General features: G+C 40.1%; 1 protein-coding gene across 3 annotated transcripts in view; it reads left to right on the top strand.

Annotated features, from left to right (window-relative positions):
• tll1 (tolloid-like 1) overlaps positions 1-12,338 on the top strand; it is a 60,686-nt gene extending 48,348 nt beyond the window's left edge. For 2 of the 3 annotated variants that reach the window (XM_037765345.1, XM_037765344.1), the window contains 4 exons: positions 3,983-4,110; positions 8,975-9,188; positions 9,497-9,747; positions 10,515-12,338. In XM_037765345.1, coding sequence (XP_037621273.1) covers positions 3,983-4,110; positions 8,975-9,188; positions 9,497-9,747; positions 10,515-10,649 — 728 coding nt within the window. In that variant the 3' untranslated portion in view covers positions 10,650-12,338. The remainder of the gene's footprint in view (positions 1-3,982; positions 4,111-8,974; positions 9,189-9,496; positions 9,748-10,514) is intronic. The other variant, XM_037765343.1, reaches the window with a different exon arrangement.
• The last annotated feature ends 7,710 nt before the right edge of the window (positions 12,339-20,048 follow it).

Raw genomic sequence — 20,048 nt, 5'->3', positions numbered from 1 at the left:
GTGTAAGTGAGAAGTGAGTTTTGAAGCAAGAAAGAGAGAGCGGCGGCGAATATGTGTGAGCGAACAAGTGAGCTAGTGGAGCTTTGAGAATATCAAGTAAATGTTGCTGTTTGTGCAGAAATCAATGCTGCAGCTCCTCAAGACCAACAGAGGTTTCCTGGGTCTTGTTTCCCGGCGGCTGAGTGGAGTGATGGTGGGGGTTAAATCCGGGGCGAGTAACGTTACTTACGTTAACTTGAAACTTCATTGAACTTGAGACTTGACTTGGACTTGGACCACAAAATGTTTAAAAACAGTGCTGGTTGCTAGTCGCTATATCTCTGCTCACTGAGACTTGACTTGGACTTGAGACTTACTCTTAAAGACTCGAGACTTGACTTGGACTTGTCTCAAATGACTTGCTCGACTTGAGACTCACTCTTACGCCAAATTTGCACCAGAGCAGCATCAAAGTGCGGCCTGCCGCGAGCTGCCATGCAATGTGTATGTAAAGCTGCGTCGGGCCGCTCCCAAGCTCAGCGAGCTGCGGCCGTTTGATGCTGCGGTGAAGTGCAGCCAAACTAAAAGTTGGGAAAAGTTTAACTTTTAGCCACGAAGTGCAGCCAGAAATTACCCGTAGCCAATCAATAAACAGATCCAGTGACTTCTGTGACATGTTGACCTATGTTACAAAGAATTTCTTCCGGCCTGAAAACATGAACACGCCTCCCAGTCGCAGAAAAATTTAATTATTGTGGCGAGGTGTGAATTTGGCGTTAAAGACTTGTCTCAAATAACTTGAGACTGGACTTGAACTTGTCTCAGAAGACTTAAAAACAGCTCTGCTTGCAAGTCACTAAAGCTGTGTTCCCTGTGTCGTGTGTTTGTGTTTGTGTGACACACGGAGAGGGAAAAAGATTTCAGTTTGACAGAAACATTATTTATTATCAGCTTTTAGCACATTCCCCTGCACACAAACACACACACACACACAGACACAGACACACACATGCACACAACTGTTGAATTGACATATTATACGCAACTCTTTGAAGTTGAACTTTTGAACGTGTACACACACACCACATCAACACACACATACTCACCTCACTAAAGGCTCCCTGTGCTGCTCATAAAAACACTCATGTTTCAAACATCTGGGAGCTTGAAAGCTTCACATGTAACTCCGTCTTCCTGTGTGTGTATAAGTGTGTGTGTATGTGTTTACATGTGCATTAGACTAGCTTGACCCAGTAACCTTGCAGAGTCATGTAAATCCATATTCCCATCACACAGCTTGTGTCCGTGTGTGTGTGTGTGTTATGTACATACATACAGTATGTGCTTGTGAAAGTTTCAACATGTGGAGATGGACATTTGGATAGCGTGACATGTGCTGATAGCATGTTGGATTAATGCAAACATCACCGTTTAGTGATGGCAGTCACCTGACAGACGTGTGTGACAGCAGCAGTGGAAAAGAAAAGAAAGCAAGAAAAACTTAAATCTGTATTTTTTTATGGTCTCAGGGATCCCGTTTAATCTTTTCCATGAAAGGAAGACATCTGTTGAACTGTTGGGTTATGATGCTGTGGCATTGTAGATTATTACCGACAATAGCGTGATAATGTGAAAAGATAGTTTTCTATGTCAGACAACACATTATTGTCAGAGCTTAAATCTGTATCATGTCAGGGGGGTCTTCTGTAACAACAGTGTGTGTGTTTGTATTTAATACTTTGCCTGTTAGAAGACTCTCTTTTACATTTTTACTTTGTTGTTGTAAATCCATCCATCTCATTCTGTACGTGGGTTCAGTTTGTCTGACTCTAAATAAAAACTGTCACTCTGGAATACATCCTGTTGTCTGGTGCATGCCTCCTGCCTCCCATCACCTTCATTAAGCCATTCATTTAACTCACACACCACACACACACACAGAGATGTGTGAGTGACTGTAAGGACTGCCGTGAATAGCTTTAAGCGCTATTATTTTAACTCTCCAGGAGGAAAACAGTTAGCAACTTCAACGAATTATGTTGCTATTGCTCAGCCGTGCAGAGCCGAGGAGTAACGCAGAATTTGCACGAGGCACGACCGAAGTGCACCTCGCCGCAATAATAAAATATTTCTGTGGCCATGTGTTTCAGGGCTGGAAGAAATACTTTGTTGGTCAACATGTCACAGGGTTCGTGAAGGTAACCCACAATTTGGGAAACAATTTGGTTAAGGTTAGGCACTGACCTTGAATAGTTAAGGTTAGGGTCGGTCGTCGGGCAGCGGATCTCACAAGAGTTTTTGCATGTTTTTGCAATTTGTGGGTTACCTTCTAGACACAGCCATGTCACAGGATCTGTTTACTGATTGGCTGTGGGTCCTCTCTGGCCGCACTTTGCCGCTAAAAGTTCAACTTTTCCCAACTTTTAGTTTGGCCACACTTCGCCAGAGAATCAAACGTATGCAGCTAAGGAGCAGCCGCCACAGCTTTCTTTAAACATTGCATGGCAGCTCGCCTCAGTCCGCATTTCACCGCTGCTCTGCTTTGAATTCAGCGTAACTAACAAAACAATAACAGAGCAGTTGACTACAGATGAAAAATAGACTTTTGGCTAACTCTGACACATTTACAGCAATATTTATTAATGTGCACAGTCCCTGTTGAATACACTAATAAATACATAAATAATATTGACTACTGAGAAACTGTAGCGGCCTGCAGCCAAAAAGTATGGTCGTGTCTAGATGGTACCCCTCAAATTGCAAAAAGTTGAAAAAACTCTTGCGAGGCTCGATGCCTGACGATCTATCCTAACCTTAACCATTCAAGGTCAATGCCTAACCTTAACCATCTCACGTCATGTTGCGGTAGCCAATCACGTAACCAGTGATCCAGAGCTGTACAACGCAGCCATGAGGGAAGAAAAGACGTTAATTGTCGTGCCGTCAATGGGCCGTTAAGGTGACTCTCCCACACCGCCGCACAACCCCTACTCTGAAAGACTGGAGACTTGACTTGACTTGCCCGAAAGATGCAGCACAAACAGACCGCACCACTGTTTCTGTAGCATTATAGAGTAGCAATGTGGGCACAGCTGCACCTCCCTGTTTTCTTTACAGAAGCTCATTTTTGTTGCTTTGGAGAAAACCCCCATCAGAGGTGCAAATCAAAGATGTTAGTGTTGATTGGGTTGAGATGTGGTGACTGTGAAGGCCAAAGCGCGTGACTCACATCATTTTCACATTCATCAAATCATGATGATCCCTCGGACGATGTATCGAAGCATCTGATTGCGTTATGTTCGTCCATCTCTATCTCTCTTTCATCTGTCGCTCATTTCTGAACTGGATCGTAAAGGGATTAGATTGAATTTGCTGGATGCGTTAACAATCTCGTAACTGTGACCTTTAAAAAAAATGTGCGAGGAACTGAATTTGAAGCTCAATAATTTGATGTTTAGGATCCAATCCTACACATCCTGTGTTTTAGGATCCATTTCCTAAACATCTAATCCAACCAATGGCTTAGATTTTGGATAGCAGTGTTTGCAATGAGTGTTTTGAAGGAATGGTTACCTATTAAGCAAAAAAAAATTACATTTTCTCTGCATTGGATCCATATTATAGATTTTTGCTTCTATAAATACAGATCGCATTCAAGGTTCAAATGACACCCATCATTTTACCTTTAAATATTGTAGGTAATAGATGACTTGTACTTATATGCTGTACTTCATCCATGCAAAGTTTAAAAGACTGACTGTAGTGGTGTGGTTTATTAAAGCATGCGTGCATGCGTCCATGTGAAATTCACACTGAACTTGTCATCAGGATGTGTTTCTTTGAAATCGTTTCTCCCTCTTTTGGTTCTCTCGTTTCTCTCCTTCCTGTTCCCTTTCCATTTCCTCTGACCTTTTCCTGTGCAGCCATGATTTTAACTTCCTCTCTGTGTGTGCTTGCATGTTTCTGTGTGTGTGTGTGTGTGTGTGTGGACATGTGTGTTCAGCTGAGTGTGAGCATAAGATCCACAGCCCCAGTGGGACCCTGAGCAGCCCGAACTGGCCAGACAAGTATCCCAGCCGTAAGGAGTGCACCTGGGACATCACGGCCACGCCAGGACACCGAGTCAAGATAGTAAGTGTATTGCAATCAAGCAAATCTTGCGGCTCTTTAAACCCTTTACTTTAGCATTATTGTCCTTCTCCCCCTCCTCATAACACTCTGTCTGTGGGGTCATATCTTATGTGAAACCCTCGGGCTGCCCTCCCCCCTTCTTTCTCTATGATCTCTCTCTCCAATGTTCCACTTATGAAACCCAAATGTGAACGTGGGGAGAAAATGCATGTTTGTATTTTCGGGCTAACTGCAAGCGTGTTCTCATGCGTTAGAAAGAGGCCTTGGGCAGTGGCCATCTGTGTCCTTGTGGCTTTCTGTGTGTGTGTGTGTATGCATGCGTTTAGCCGCACACACACACACACACGTGCACATGCATTTTATGCATGTAAGCATTTATGTGTCACCACAAATAGTCATCTCCACATTTTTCGAGTTAACTGCAGATACTTATTTAGGAATAAACCGACATATCTGCCGTGTGTATCATGGATTGAAGATAGTCAAGGCTGAAAAGTTCCAAGCGTTGTGTGTGTGTGTGGTTTGTTCGAAGAGAGAGAGAGAAAGGAGAGAAGATGATGTGACAGAAGACAGATGGTGTTTGGCTAACAGTGTTAGCTTTGATGCAAATGGAGTTTCTCCTGACTCAGGTGGATTCACAGAAGATGCTTTGCAAGAGGTGATAGAGTGGTCTAGACACACACACACACACCGAGTCTAACCTTGACGCTCAAACCACACAAAATGTCCTCACTCTCTAGTTTTACATTTTTTGATACACTTTTACGCTTTCTACCAACACGGATACACACTGTAGACAACCAGCTGCAACGCAAGCTGCAAGTCCGAGATGACATTTTCGACCAACGGACCAAATTCAGTTTATTGCCGTATGACAAAAAGAAAATCAGTAAATACACATTTTAGAAGCTGAAACTGGTTGATGTTGGTATTTGAGCTTGAAACATCACTTTCACATTTTGTGTCAGTCAACTAATCAACTGATCAGCTGATCTAAAATGAATGTATATCTCGATCCTGAAATGCAAATTGGTCCTCACAAAGGTACAAGTACAGGAGCACACATGCCCACATTCACACAGATAATCCTCCTAAAGTCCCCTCATGTTCCACAGACAAACACAGTGCATTCTTTACAATATGCAGCAGACACACTCCTGGTCTAGACACAAAGTCAAATATTTAGGATTAGTCTCCTCACCTCCCTACCTCAACTGTCATTTAGTTTTGGTAATCTCTTATCAAGGCTTACATAACTGAAAACACATTACATCATCAGCTATGATGACACATTTAGTCGTTTTTTTTTTATTTGTTTTGAGTGTGCGACTATATGTAATTTACACACAAATATACACAAATTGGGAAATTTGTTTGGTCACACAAATGTCATGGTAATTAGGTGAATTAGCAGGTAACCTGTTTGAAATTTCTTTGGAATTACTGCCAAATTAACCCAATATTCACCTCAAAACTTATCGACAATTACTTTATTATAAACATTATTTAATAGTTATATGTTAAAATAGCATATAATTGTTAAAATAGGGTCCTTAGGCTTGAGAAGCGGCTGTGCGCTGCTCTTCATCGGAGCTGGAAAACCAAAACTAAAGACACTTCTGATCAGGCACAAATCTCACCATTGTGTGACTTATTGTCTACACAAATGTAACCTGGTAGCTAAAATGATACAGGGAGTTTTTAAAGAAATTTTAAAGAAGTTATTTGCTAATTATCATCTATTTACCAGCAGACATGGAAATAAAGCATATCAATTAACTTTGTATTCTTTTCCTGGAAATGTATTAAATAAATAACCAGCTATTTGGAAATAGCGGAATATAATTATTAAATAATATTTATAATGTAATTTTTGATAAATTTTGAGGTAAACATTGGGGTAATTTGGCAGTAATTCAAAAGAAATTTCAAATAGGTTACTTGCTAATTATCACCTAATTACCATGAAATTTGCGGACCTGTAAAATTAAGTGTTCCTCTTTGTTTTTGTGTGTGTTGAGATTAGCGAGGGTGCTCTGTATAGCCACAGTAATGACATCACAGCGGGAAATAATTTATACCAGAAATCTGAGCATAGGCATGAAGGTCATTCTGTTATTGCTTCTTCACTCTCTGTCACACACACACTAAATCCTCTTGGGAGTAGTAAACAGATCCACCATCCAGTGTGTCACCCGAGCTACAGTTAGAAACATCTGGAAGCCATCACGACCCACGAATCAAACACGCCAGCCCACCTTCGCCCTTCTCTCTCCCTCCGCCTGGCTGATAAAAATCAGTGCGGTGTGGCGTTTGTGGCAGATGGTGATGGAGCGCGGCTCACGAGACAATCAGAGAGGTGTGTGACTGTGTGTGGGAGAGAGAGGCCTGCAAGGTGTTATGACTCAGCTCACGGTGACTTGATTAGATTAGGAATCGTGACACTGTGTGTACATGCATGTCAGTGTGTAAGCAATGTGTAGGCAAAGAAGCAGGGAGGCAGGCGCTCTGTTCTGTAAATATTAAAGGGGACATATCGTGAAAAACTGACTTTTGTAATGCTTGTGCTCATACATTTGGGTATCTGGAGTGCCTACCAACCCACAAACTGTGAAATAAGACAACCCAGTCACTTTTTTGTGGGCTGCCTCGATCAGAAAACATGTGATTCAACAAGCCATTCAGATTTGGCTCCCCTTCCTATGTCACATGCAGGCTCATTAGAATATATCGCCCACAGCTTGAGAGCTAGCTTTACAAAGGTGCACCATGTTTTTCTCACAAGCCAATCAGATCAATTCAGGAGGGGGGCTGTGTATGTGTACTGCCTGTGTATGTGCCTGTGTGTGACACGCAGTCACACACAGGCACATACACAGGCAGTGCTTGTGCAAATCTCAAATACTGTTACTCCTTTCATGTCCTCTCAAATGTCAGCATTTTCAAGAGTATGTAAACATTATATATCAGCATCTTCTGCTACTACTGCTGCTGCTGGTGCTGCTACTCACACTGTAGCTACTACTATGACTACAACAACTGATGCTGCTACTACTACTACTACTACTACTGCTGCTGCTGGTGCTGCTACTCATACTGTAGCTACTTTACTACTATGACTACAACTACTGATGCTGCTACTAAGACTACTACTACTACTGCTGCTGCTGGTGCTGCTACTCATACTGTAGCTACTGTACTACTATGACTACAACTACTGTTGCTGCTACTAATACTACTACTACTACTGCTGCTGCTGGTGCTGCTACTCATACTGTAGCTACTTTACTACTATGACTACAACTACTGATGCTGCTACTAAGACTACTACTACTACTGCTGCTGCTGGTGCTGCTACTCATACTGTAGCTACTGTACTACTATGACTACAACTACTGATGCTGCTACTAAGACTACTACTACTACTGCTGCTGCTGGTGCTGCTACTCATACTGTAGCTACTGTACTACTATGACTACAACTACTGATGCTGCTACTAAGACTACTACTACTACTGCTGCTGCTGGTGCTGCTACTCATACTGTAGCTACTGTACTACTATGACTACAACTACTGATGCTGCTACTACTACTACTACTACTACTGCTGCTGCTGCTACTCATACTGTAGCTACTTTACTACTATGACTACAACTACTGATGCTGCTACTACTACTACTACTACTACTGCTGCTACTGTTGCTACTTCTACTAGTAGTAGTCTAACGACTTGTAGTTTTAAAGGTTTATTCCACCCAAATACTACTTTCTGTCTCACGACTTGTAGTTTTAAAGGTTTATTTCACTAAAATAATACTCTCTCTCTCTGTCTGTCTGTCTCTCTCTGTCTCTCTCTGTCCGTCTGTCTCTCTCTCTCCGTCTGTCTGTCTCTCTCTGTGTTTAGCAATGCAGTTCATCCGTCAGATATTCATGAAAAGCTTTTCTTTTTTCCGTCTATTCAGGAAATTCACTTCAAATGTACCACTTTTGACAGGGTTACAGTTTAGCTTTCAGCTTTTCAAGCAATGTATTTCAGCTCTTAGCTTCTTTATGTAATGCAGTTCAGCTTCCAACTCTGCCAGTTTTACATTTCATCTTCTAGGGTTTTCAGCAGTGCAGTGCAATGCATTTCAGCGGTCAGCATTCACACGCATTTTCAGCAGGAAATGCATTTTCCAGTTAATTCTAGTTGCTGCTCTCTGATGTTATGCATACATGTACATACCGTAGGACATACATTTGTGGCTTCGTTGTAATTCCTGTGAACAAAATAAGAACATCGCCAAGAAGACTTCCAGCATCTACACTGTAGTTTACAGTAATTTGTGGACCACTGAGTTTGACCGTGTCTAAATTCTGCATCATTGCTTTACCCACAAAACTAAACTGCTTTACTTCACGAAACGAGGAGGAAGCCACAGATCGCTCACTGCAGACAGAGCTGTTGTCAGAGTTTTCTACTTCCAAGGTGCATGATGAGGGGAAAAAGTATTGAGAGGTCAAAAGAACAGCAATACTTTTTTTTATTAGTTGTGACCTCTTCAGAGTTTTCTGCAGTAGCCGTTAGTGGAAAGGTGACTTTGGCTACTAACTACTGGCTTCCTATCTTCTCACAGTCTCTGAGATTTCTGTCATCATCTTCCCAACAGAGGTTAAAGCATTGAAAAATTCTATTTAACAATCTTGCCTTCCCAGAAACCCGTTTATTCTGGATAATCCAGGGACCTCAGCTTGAAAAGTTTTCCCTGGAACTACTTTCTAACAAATAAATAGTCCCTATAAAAACTGTGGACAGCGAGGTCAACAGTTCTTCACACATCTCACTCAATGATCTCTCACCATCTCTGCTTCTTCTACCTCTCCAGGCCTTCAATGAGTTTGAGATCGAGCAGCATCAGGAATGTGCATATGACCATCTGGAGGCCTTTGACGGGGACAGCGACACGGCAGCCATCTTGGGTCGATTGTGTGGCAGCAAGATCCCCGAGCAGCTGGTCTCCACCGGCAACAAGATGTACCTCCGCTTCATTTCTGACGCCTCAGTGCAAAGAAAGGGCTTCCAAGCTACACACTCCACAGGTGTGTGTGTCTGTGTGAAAACATATTTCAATATGTATGCGTGTTAGTGATAATATCTCACTTTATGTGCAACACTGTGTGTGAGTGTTTGTGTCTGCAAAGAGCATCACTCACAGTCACCAGCTTAGATTTCTCAAGTTTGAATAGTTTTGTAGGAGCAATATCTCCCTCTGGTGGTTCACAACAGCACATACACGATGTGTAAACCATTCATGAAATCTTTCAAGAGTTTGTTGACTATCTGAAACAAAACAAATTAATAAATGGCAAATTTTTTAGACTTTACTCTCTCTCCTGTGTCTCTGCAGAGTGTGGAGGTCGTCTGAAGGCAGAAGTTCGTCAGAAGAACCTCTACTCTCACTCTCAGTTTGGAGACAACAATTATCCGGGTCACACTGACTGCGAGTGGCTGCTGACGGCCGAACAGGGCTACGGCATCGAGCTGAGCTTCATCACGTTTGAGGTAGAGGAGGAAGCTGACTGTGGTTATGACTACATCGAGCTGTACAACGGGTACGACGCCAACTCACATCGACTCGGACGCTTCTGCGGTTCAGGGGTAAGATGTCATGTTCTTATTATAGGCTCATTTTCCATCTTTGATGTGAAAACAAATTTAAGGGACTGTTACACCATAGATCAAAACCAACAATGAATTGATTTCATTAATAAGTATTGCTGGAGTAACCAAAGACTGAAATATCTTATTCCACTTTGCTATAGAGCATTCATTGTTGTCTAAAACCACATCAATGAGTTAGATAAATATATATAATAACATCAGTCTTAGCTACAAATCATGTTCTTTGACCATTTTTGAATGCATTGTGCACACTTTTAGATTTTTCCTACCATTACAGGCAGCCATGAGTTTCATTCATTTGGTATGAAAATGTTATTAGCATTGTTTTCCTTGAGTTGTGTAACCCATCACAGTATACATCAGCAGATATTTAAGTTCTTGTACAGTTGATTGTATATTATTGTATATTTTTCAATACCATAGATTGAGAAACATAATCAGGTTTATATATATATATATAAACCTGATTATGTTTGGTCTGCTATAAAGAAATTACAGACCACAGAATGCCGTGATTGACCAATCAGAATCGAGTATTATTATTATTATTGTTATTATTATTATTATTATATTATTATAAATATATATATGCACACACACATACCGAACCAGACTAAATAGTAAAATAATCAAAAGTATCAATTTCACTCTGATTCGTACTAGCCAAATGGACTATGGCTTATAAAAGCGCCCTAAATGTCTGAAAAACTGCTTCACATGTCTCTGTATCTCCCCTTCCTCAGCCCAGGGAGGGGATCTACTCGCCCGGAGGCGCCATGCTGATCCGTTTCCATAGCGACGACACAATCAGCAAGAAGGGCTTCCACATCCGCTACACGAGCACCAAGTTCCAGGAGAGCCTTCACACCAGGAAATGACCTCACACGCAGCCCGTGACCTCTGACCTCTGTCACCCTGACCTTCACCACGGCAACGAGAAAAGTACAGCCTGTCCCCTCTTCTCGGACCCAGCAGACAAGATGCGGACGTTTGTGGACGTTCGCCAGCCGTGGGAGGAAGACGACACTTTACGTGAACATTAGTCTCCCTCTGTGGCTCCACGCAGGTCATCGCACTCTGAGATGAGACAATGAGACATCAACATGAGCCGTTTCTGTGGAGGAGATGGTTTTCATTACTGCACATCAAGCTGCCCTCAGTGTGGATACTCACGGTTGCAACAACAAAAGAGTACAAACACACATAAACACACTAGATTCATATTCAGAATTATAAACTACGGATGCTTGAGGAACTAAGGAGCTTCTACCTAAAGACAATGCATCCAACAGGGGAGTCTTTTCTGACTCCTTAGACTGTGACTTACTGTGACAGCTGCTCATAAACACAGTAACTGAGAGGGAACTCTAAATAGACATTTCTATTGCCTTTGATGCCTGGGAACTGGTCTCTTCAACCCAGCTCAGAATGGCTGCAGATGATTTTATTTCACGTCTTATTGTAAAACCCATTGTGTTTACTGTATGTGTGTCTATGTGTACAGAGAAAAAGAACAGACAGGAGGCTGAAGTCCGTCATTTTGCTTAAAGCTTATGCAGACGACCATCGTGGAATGGGAAAAAAAAATAAATGAAAAAATGCAAATGGAGAATTTCCAAATGATGTTAATGTTAAGCCTTGCATTATGTTGTATGTGTGTCCATGCTGTTTTTTTTTTGAGTTTGCACCATCTTGTAACAAACTCTCATGGATGTTATACAGTTTCCACCTCACCCCAAAAATAAAAAAGTGGATATCTGAAGGGAATATTTTCACAGCTGTCTCTCAGAGTGACACGATTCTGATTGAAGGAGAGATTCCCATGGTGCTAAAAATAAAAATACACTGAATGACTGAATGGAAGTAAAGGTTTTCAATAGGAGACACAGTCAGCGTGGAAACAGCACACTGCATCAACAGCACTAGTCCTGTGGAACTACAACATTGCCTTAGAACCAAAATGTATGCTGTCGGAGGTCGCTCCTGTGCTCTTGTGTCAGCGGCGTGTTTTAAAGGTTTTTTGGCAGCGTATTTCATTTGTTTGGAGATCTCGAATGGTTTTATTGTGAAAAAAAAAACATGGGAAATGTAGTCTGTGTGTGAGATAGAGTGTCAATGGTGCATGTGTGTTTGTGTGTCATTTTTGTAGCTGCTCTCAGAGATACATACACACATGCTTACAAATACACGAATACACAAAAACTCATTTATGTGCATTTTCCCCGAACATCTGAACACACACTTCCCCTTCTGTATATTTGGAGCGTGGAGAGCAAAGTGCTGTAAAGTTGAAGGAATATCAAGGTGCATACAGGTTGCATCGTTTGTTGTGTTAAATGCAAATGTGTAAGTGTGTGTTATAGGAGATTATAGAGAAATAATGTGTGTGTATGTCTGTAAACTGTATGTTTTTAAGTTGAATCATTCATTGCTGTACGTGCCAAGCTCCAGGTGACCCTGATCCACTGTAGTTTTTGTTTTATCAGTCCACCTCTGTGTCTGTAGCTCAGAGACACTGACATGACGTCCTCTGCATCAGTCATTAAAATACACACAGGTAAAAACTACACGCTGCTGTGTGTTGTGGATTATTGCTGTGTTTTGAGAATTAATTTATGTTTTCCATTTTTTTTACCCATTTAAACGAGACGAGAAGAATTCCAAACATTGAGCCATAAATCAAATCCTGCTGTTTTCCCTTTGTGACATTCAAGTGTTTTCGTTCACATGATAATTATAGCACATTTGATGGTGTTAAGGTTTGTTGAAATGTATTACTCTGTTTCCCTGTCATAGTCCATGGCAAAGGTGTAGTAAAATAAGTCACCCTAAAAGAATCTTTAAGCCCATTTTGAGTGTTTTTGTTAGACTAACTTGATTTGCTGTCTGCAGTTGTTTCTATCAATTTAAAGCTCCTTTATTCTACCTCAACAGCCATGTTATGTCTGGAGTGTGCAACTAGAGTAAATATAGACTTTTTACAGTGGTAAACTATAATCAATTTATAAGTGAATACATTTTGTGAATTATGCATATCTGCTTTCTTGCCAAGAGTTAGATGAGAATATGAAGCTGGTTAGCTTAGCTTAGTTTAGCATAAAGACTGGAAACAGGGCTGGCTCTGTACAAAAGTTCTGCCTAGCAGCACCTCGAATGCTCATTACGTTTTTACATGATGTTGTTTGTAAGGATGAACAAAACAAGATGTAATTTGTTAATTGGTGAGCTTTAGAAGTGCAGGTAGATTATTTTGTGGCTTTTTTTTTTGTGAATTTTAGTTTGTGTTATTTCATTTATTTATATGTCTTCCTATCAAATTCCATTCCACAAACATTATGCAGAAATGCTATAATTTTAATATATGTAAGCAGTGTGCCAGCTAAAAATGAAATGATGTCCAACTCAAAAAAACATCAGAAATGATCAGAGCAGCAACAGGAGATCTGATTGATCGGTTGTTGCTGCTCTGATCATTTCTAATTTTATTTATTTATTTATATTTAATCAATTTACTGAGTACAGTTAAACACTGAACACGTTTTTAATCACTCTGGTGGCGCCATCAGACTCCATATAAAATCCCATAGTAAGTAGAGGCAAAACTCCACCTGCTGGCAGCAGAAGAAATTGTGGTTTTATTGGTACTGAGCAATTTAGAAAATAATATTATTCTGGATTGATGCTTGACATGAAAAAAAATCTACAACCTTAGTTGTTGCTGTTATTTATCATTATTATACAATTTAAGGTCAGTGGCTGACAGAATAGGGGTGTTTAAAGGGACTGTTTGTAACTTCTGCGCGCTCGCGTCTCGTCTGCGCGCTCACGTGTGGCTACGCTGTTCAGACAAGACTCCATCACAAACTACACGGAAGCACCAAAACCGCAAAGTTATATCTAGTGAAGCCCGTCTGTTAAACAGTATTGGCCGCGGTCGGAGCTCTGAGAATATCTAGTGAATGTACAGTGGACGTTTGTGCAGAAATAAATGCTGCAGCTCCTACAGACCAACGGAGGTTTCCCGTGTCTTGTGAAGTGACAGGGCTCCACAGCGAGAAACGTTATCGTCTCCGACCGGGTGCCGGAGTCTCCCTCCGGCCGCGGTCAGGAGGCTGAGGCAGGTAAAGCCAACACTAGGATCAGTATTGATTTGTGGCAGCTGCCAATTCTCTGGTGCTTGCTGTTGTTTCCCTTTTCCCTGGTGTTTTTTTGGTTGAGTTGCTGAGTGATTAGAGGGTTATTCAGTTCACCTGTTGCACAGGGTGTGGGGACTGGCTCTTAAATGATAGTTGAGAGCAGCTTGGTGCATTCCCCTCTTGGCCAATCAGGGTGTAACGACGCCCTTTCTGTAGGGCTTAAAAGAGGAGGGAAACTGCACACCCAGTGTCATTCTGATCTCTCCTTCACTCAATGCAACATGTGTTATCAGCTTTACCAGAAACTCTGGTCTGTTTTGGGCCCTTTTGGGATTCTGTGATCTTTGTGTTTTGTTTGTTGAGAGTGTTGACTCCTAGTTGGGGAAACAAGTTAAGTGCCAACCAATTAGGTTACCTGCACTGGGACGATTAGGTGCTATTTGTGCAACAGCTGGCTTGCCTTACAATAGCCTAACGCCTGCAGGCTGTATTTTTGTATTCTATTCATTTGTTGATTTTCAATGAAACCCTTTATACCCATTTCTTTTAGTGTATTTTATTTGGGAAAACTTTAAAGGAGGGTAAAAGGAAAAACACAAACCAATATTTCAGTTTCCTTAATTGTTTGTTAATATAGAGGCATTTGTTCATTATTGAAGAGGCATTTGTTCATTATTATTATTAAGAAGGCATTTTATTTTATATTATTATGTGGATGGGAACTGTTTTTCAGTCTTCTGACTGAACAACTAAAGTCTGGGGAACTCAGTACCGCCACATAATTGGCAACCACGAAGGGACACGTAACACAAAGCATAATCTGATCCGCCACAGATTCATGGAGAGACCTCCGTCTGGTCAGCTAACAGTACTACCAAGCAGGTGAAATATAGAGTGATATTGTGGTTTTAGCTGACGTATGTCGCCTCACTGTTTTGAGCGATGCTCGTTCATGTCTATATAGAGCGAGCACAACCGTGAGCCCAACGCTGACTTTCGTTGACTTAACAGCCACAGGTGTCGCTGTTAACAAGCATTTCTGATTCTTACAAGCAGTCCCTTTAATATAATTCTGGATTAATGCATGACGTAAAAAAATGTACAAGCTTAGTTGTTGCTGTTATTTATCATTATTATACAATTTAAGGTCAGTGGCTGACAGAATAGTGGTGTTTGGCTGGCACACATGATGTCAGGTGGCTGTAGTATGGACAAAACAACAATGAGCATGCTCATAGCTCCTGGAAGGTAACCCACAATTTGCTATTTGTTGCGAAACTCTCAGGAGATTTGCCACATGTGGCTGATTATCTGTTGCATTGCTGCAGTCTGATTGGCTGTTGGTTGTAGTAGTGTTGTCAGTTGACGCTAGTATTTCTAGTAGTTGCGGAATGAACTTGTGGTTTATCTTCTACAGCTACTTCTTTAAAGTCTGCCTTTTGAATTAAAACTTGAGATTAAACACCTCGGTACGCAGGACAGCAGGACAACACGGTAAAACTGGGCAAACATAGCTAGCTACAGCAGTCTATGCTAGCTGCAGCGGTCCACGCTAACTACAGCGGTCTACACTAGTCTATGCTACAACTAGACGTTGAGGAGAACAGGTATGTGCTCAGTCTGATTATCACCTGTGTTAAACTGTGTGGGAAACGGGAAATAGCGCATTATGTCAAATTGTGTAATTTTCACGAGTGCAAAGTTGTTGCCTCATCATTTTTTTTACTTAAAAACTCCCCTGCATACTGTACTATACTGTAGGTACTGCCACCGTTTCATAGTGATACACCCACTGAGGTACTAGTTCAGGGGTCAGCAACCTGCGGCTCCAGAGCCACATGTGGCTCTTTCGCTCCTCTCCAGTGGCTCCCTGTGGATTTTTAGTGGAAATGAATAACTGTTTTTTTGTTTACATTTTAATTTTCATTTATCATTGTTGTAGGTCTAATGTATGACATTAAGACGGAGTATTAGAAAAAAATTTAAGTATTTAAAAAAACAAAATCTGAAATTTTGAGAAAAAAAAGTCGTAACAGGAAAATAAAGTCATAACTTTACGAGAAAAAAAATCGTAGTATTATGAGAATAAAGTCATAATATTACAAAGTAGTAATTTTACGTGTTATTTTCTTTTTTTCTCATAAAGTTATGACTTTATTTTCGTAATATTACGACTTTTTCTCGTAAAGTTATGACTTTATTCTTGTAATATTACGACTTTTTTTCTCGTAAAGTTATGACTTTATTATGTAAATCTAAAATGTTTTTTTTTTCCCTCACTGTGGCCCTAATATCCTTAGTACATTTGCACTTTGGCCCTCACTGCATTAGACTTATATATTATATACTTAGACTATAAACTGTGTTACCTTCATCACAATGCTCAAATGTTTTGCGGCTAAAGATTTATAATTATGAGTTATGAGTGGAATCATAAAAAATATCAAAATTGATCAAGGCCTTAACCATTTTAATGAGCTTATCAAGAACATGAATGTGGCTCAACAATAGATTAACGTTTGCCTTTTGACCCATTTTAAACACAACAGCTTCTTGGTATCTTGAGGATCAGCCACTTACCTTTATAGGATCAGTTTGTTGAGCTTCAGGTGTCACACATTTGGTTCAACACACACACACACACACATAGCTGTTTGGTGTCACTGTTATACAACCAGTCAACCACTGGAGGTCGCTCACTTTGAGCTATTGAAAGGTCAGTGCTCTGAAGTACATCAACTATTTCCCCCCAAAAGTAAGTGTTTTTAGTGCTTTTACTTCCTGATAACTTCATGATAGCATGACTTTCTCTGAGATTAATACAAAACATGAATTGAATTTGTGTAAAACCCATTAACCCATTAGCTGCTGCAGATGTTTTACCAGTCTGTAGTAGCCAGTGTTCTCTTTTTTGCTGTGGTATGTTGGGGGGGGTAACATGAACACAAGGGATGCCAACAGACTGAACAGGCTGGTGAGGAAGGCTGGCTCTGTGGTTGGATCTGAGCTGGACGGTCTGGAGGTGGTGGCAGAGGGCAGGATGAGGAGGAAGCTGGACGCTATCCTGGAAAACCCCTTCCACCCCCTCCATGATGAGCTAGTCAAGATGAGGAGCACCTTCAGCCACAGACTCATCCCTCCTCGGCACAACACAAAGCGCCTGGGTCAGTCCTTCATGCTGGTAGCCATCAGGCTCCACAACCAAGGCTGACCCCCTTATAACAACTATTAGGACTTTTAAGAAATTTAAACATGCACTATCTGGCGCACTTTACACTCACTTTACACTATACATCCTATATACCACTTTATTGCTGACTGCACATATATACATATTACATTTATTTATTTATTTATTTATTGTACATACTACATTTATTTATTGACGGACTGTACACACTATGTTCACCCATTCACTCTGTATCTTTTATATCTCTATTATTGTCTTTAGAATTTTTGTATACCTTTACCTCTCCTGTGATTCACTCTGTTTGCTGATGTTGCTGCTTTGACACCTGAATTTCCCTCCGGGGATTAATAAAGGTCCATCTTATCTTATCTTATCTTATCTTAATACCTGTTTTAAGGGACACAATACATTTTAATTTGGAGTTTTAGTATGAGAGCAAGGCTGTGTGGTGTTCATATTGTATATTCATGTTGAATCAACATTAAGGCTGTCCCGAATACCAATTTTTGGGCTTCAAAGCTTCGGTGAGAAAAATTCAAAGGTATTCAAAGCTTTGGGACACAACTGTACACACTACACCTCTAACAAACAGCAATATCCATCTGAGAATAACTTTTAATAATTAATCTTGAATATGAATAATGTTGTGGGATTATTCCTTATTTCATGGGCTATTTGGGGATTTATACATTATTATTACATGGTTATTTATATAAAACAACAGCTAAGCATTCAAATATTGATTTGGAGGTCGATTACCATGCCAACAGTCAACGCTTTGAAGCATTAGGGTCAGCCCTAACTAGCACCATATTAGTCAGCCTGCAGTATCTTAATGTTGTCTGACCCTTTAGAGGAGCAGCAGAGGGTCAGAATTGCTCTTGTGTTTTAACTTTGGCTCCATCTACAGTTCATCCAGAGAACTGCAGTCAGACTGCTGTAACATCACTGTATGTTGAGGGCCAAGCTCTCAGGACCAGTTCACCCAAGAAGAAACACATTTTCTGTCTTATCCTTAATGGTATCTACATTTTCTATATAGTTTTGGTTTTATTTGCTGAGGTTTTGAGAATAACACTACTGTGATTTCTATCATTCCAATACAATGAAGTTGCATAGAGGTTTGTTTGTGCTGCTCAAAGCATTGAAACATGACATGAACAGAAAGAAAACTTCAGGTACCCATGCATATAGGAGCAGGATGTGGACTTTATAATAAAAACTATTTTATTTTTCAAAGCCTTTGAACCCTGGTGAAGGTTCAAACCGGTCTGTTTTTTAAAAACATTATTATTAACTCATGAATAAGCTATAAAACTACTAAAGGATTTTCATTATAAATGCCACACTGGCTGTTTCTGCTCCTGTGAAAGTGTGTGCCTAATGTTCTTTGTCTAAAGATTACGACCATAGAAGACTAAGAAGGTGCATCTTAAGACTTTTTCTGGACTTTCATTGAACAATTAAAACATTATTTAGGGCTGCAGCTAACAGTTATTTTCATGAATTTGCAGGTTATTTTCACGATAAACTGAATCATCCTTTTGTCCACAAACTGTTGGAGATTAGAGAAAATGCCAATCACAGTTCCCCTGAGCCCAAGGTTACATATTCAGATATCTTTCTTTGTCAGTTCAAAAAGCAAAGCTGTTCTGTTTACTTACATATAAGACAAAGTAAAGCAGGAAATCATCACATTTTAGAAGCTGGAACCATGAAATCTGTAGGACTAAAACTAACGATTATTTTCATTGTCGATTAATCTGTCAATTATTATTATTAATCGATTAGTTGTTTGGTCTATAAAATGTCATAAAATGGTAAAAAATGTCGATCAGTGTTTCCCAAAGCCCAAGATGACGTCCTCAAATGTCTTGTTTTGGTTACAATTCAAAGATATTCAGTTTACTGTCATAGAGGAGTAAAGAAACCAGAAAATATTCACATTTAAGAAGCTGGAATCAGAGAATTTATACTTTTTTTTCCTTAAAAAATTACTCAAACCGATTAAGAGATTATCAAAATAGTTGCTGATTAATCCAACGCTCATGATTCCTTAAAATGTCTTGTTTTAGTTGACTATCATAGACGACCAAGAAAGCAGAAAATACTCACATTTGAGAAGCTGAAACACGTCACTTTTTGCCATTTTTGGTTGAAAATCACTTAAAAGATTAATTAAAGAAAATGACCTAAAAGATGAATCAATTATCAAATTACTATTTAATTAATTTTATAGTCAATTGACTATAATCTGATTTTCAAACTATTATCTACTGAAAATTGAAAATGAAATCTGGATGAACTGACCATTTAAAGTTTGCTGGTTGTAGCACCTGTGGTTACACGGTCTACTCATTCTGCCTACAGTTCCCACAATGCACCATGTCTGTGCTGTTTCGAGGAGAAGTGAAAACAAGAAATAAAAGTGAAGCTCAGAATTCCCAACATAAACCTAACATTTTTATATTAATATCACGCTTGAGAATCCACGAACCTGTTAGTAATTTAAAATCAATTCCTCCTATTAAACGGGTAACAAACAGTAGTCAACAAAACAATCTCACTACAAAATCTGCATTTTAATGACAACTGAGCCTACTACATCTGCTGAGGAAGATCATGTGATACGACTGAAAGCTCCAGAATAGCTACAAATAGACCGTGTGGTGAGATTGTTTTGTCAACTGCTGTTTCCAAAGGCCAAGAATGAATTTTCAATCTCAACTTTTAAGCTTAAACATGGACTACACTAGTCCTACAAAAGTCGTCAGATGTTCATATTTCCATTGGCAAACTTGGAAACTCTAACCTGCTGAGGAAGATCATGTGATATGATTGAAAGCTCCAGATCAGACACTAAATAAACCTTGTGGTGAGATTATTTTGCGAAGTATCGTGTGGTGTACGTGTGAGGGTGGAGGTGCAGCTCATTCTGTACAAACACCATG

This window comes from Sebastes umbrosus, chromosome 3 (genome assembly GCF_015220745.1).
Source record: "Sebastes umbrosus isolate fSebUmb1 chromosome 3, fSebUmb1.pri, whole genome shotgun sequence".
NCBI classification, from domain to species: domain Eukaryota; kingdom Metazoa; phylum Chordata; class Actinopteri; order Perciformes; family Sebastidae; genus Sebastes; species Sebastes umbrosus.
Note: the sequence above shows the minus strand (reverse complement) of the source record. Positions and strands in the feature narration are given on the sequence as shown.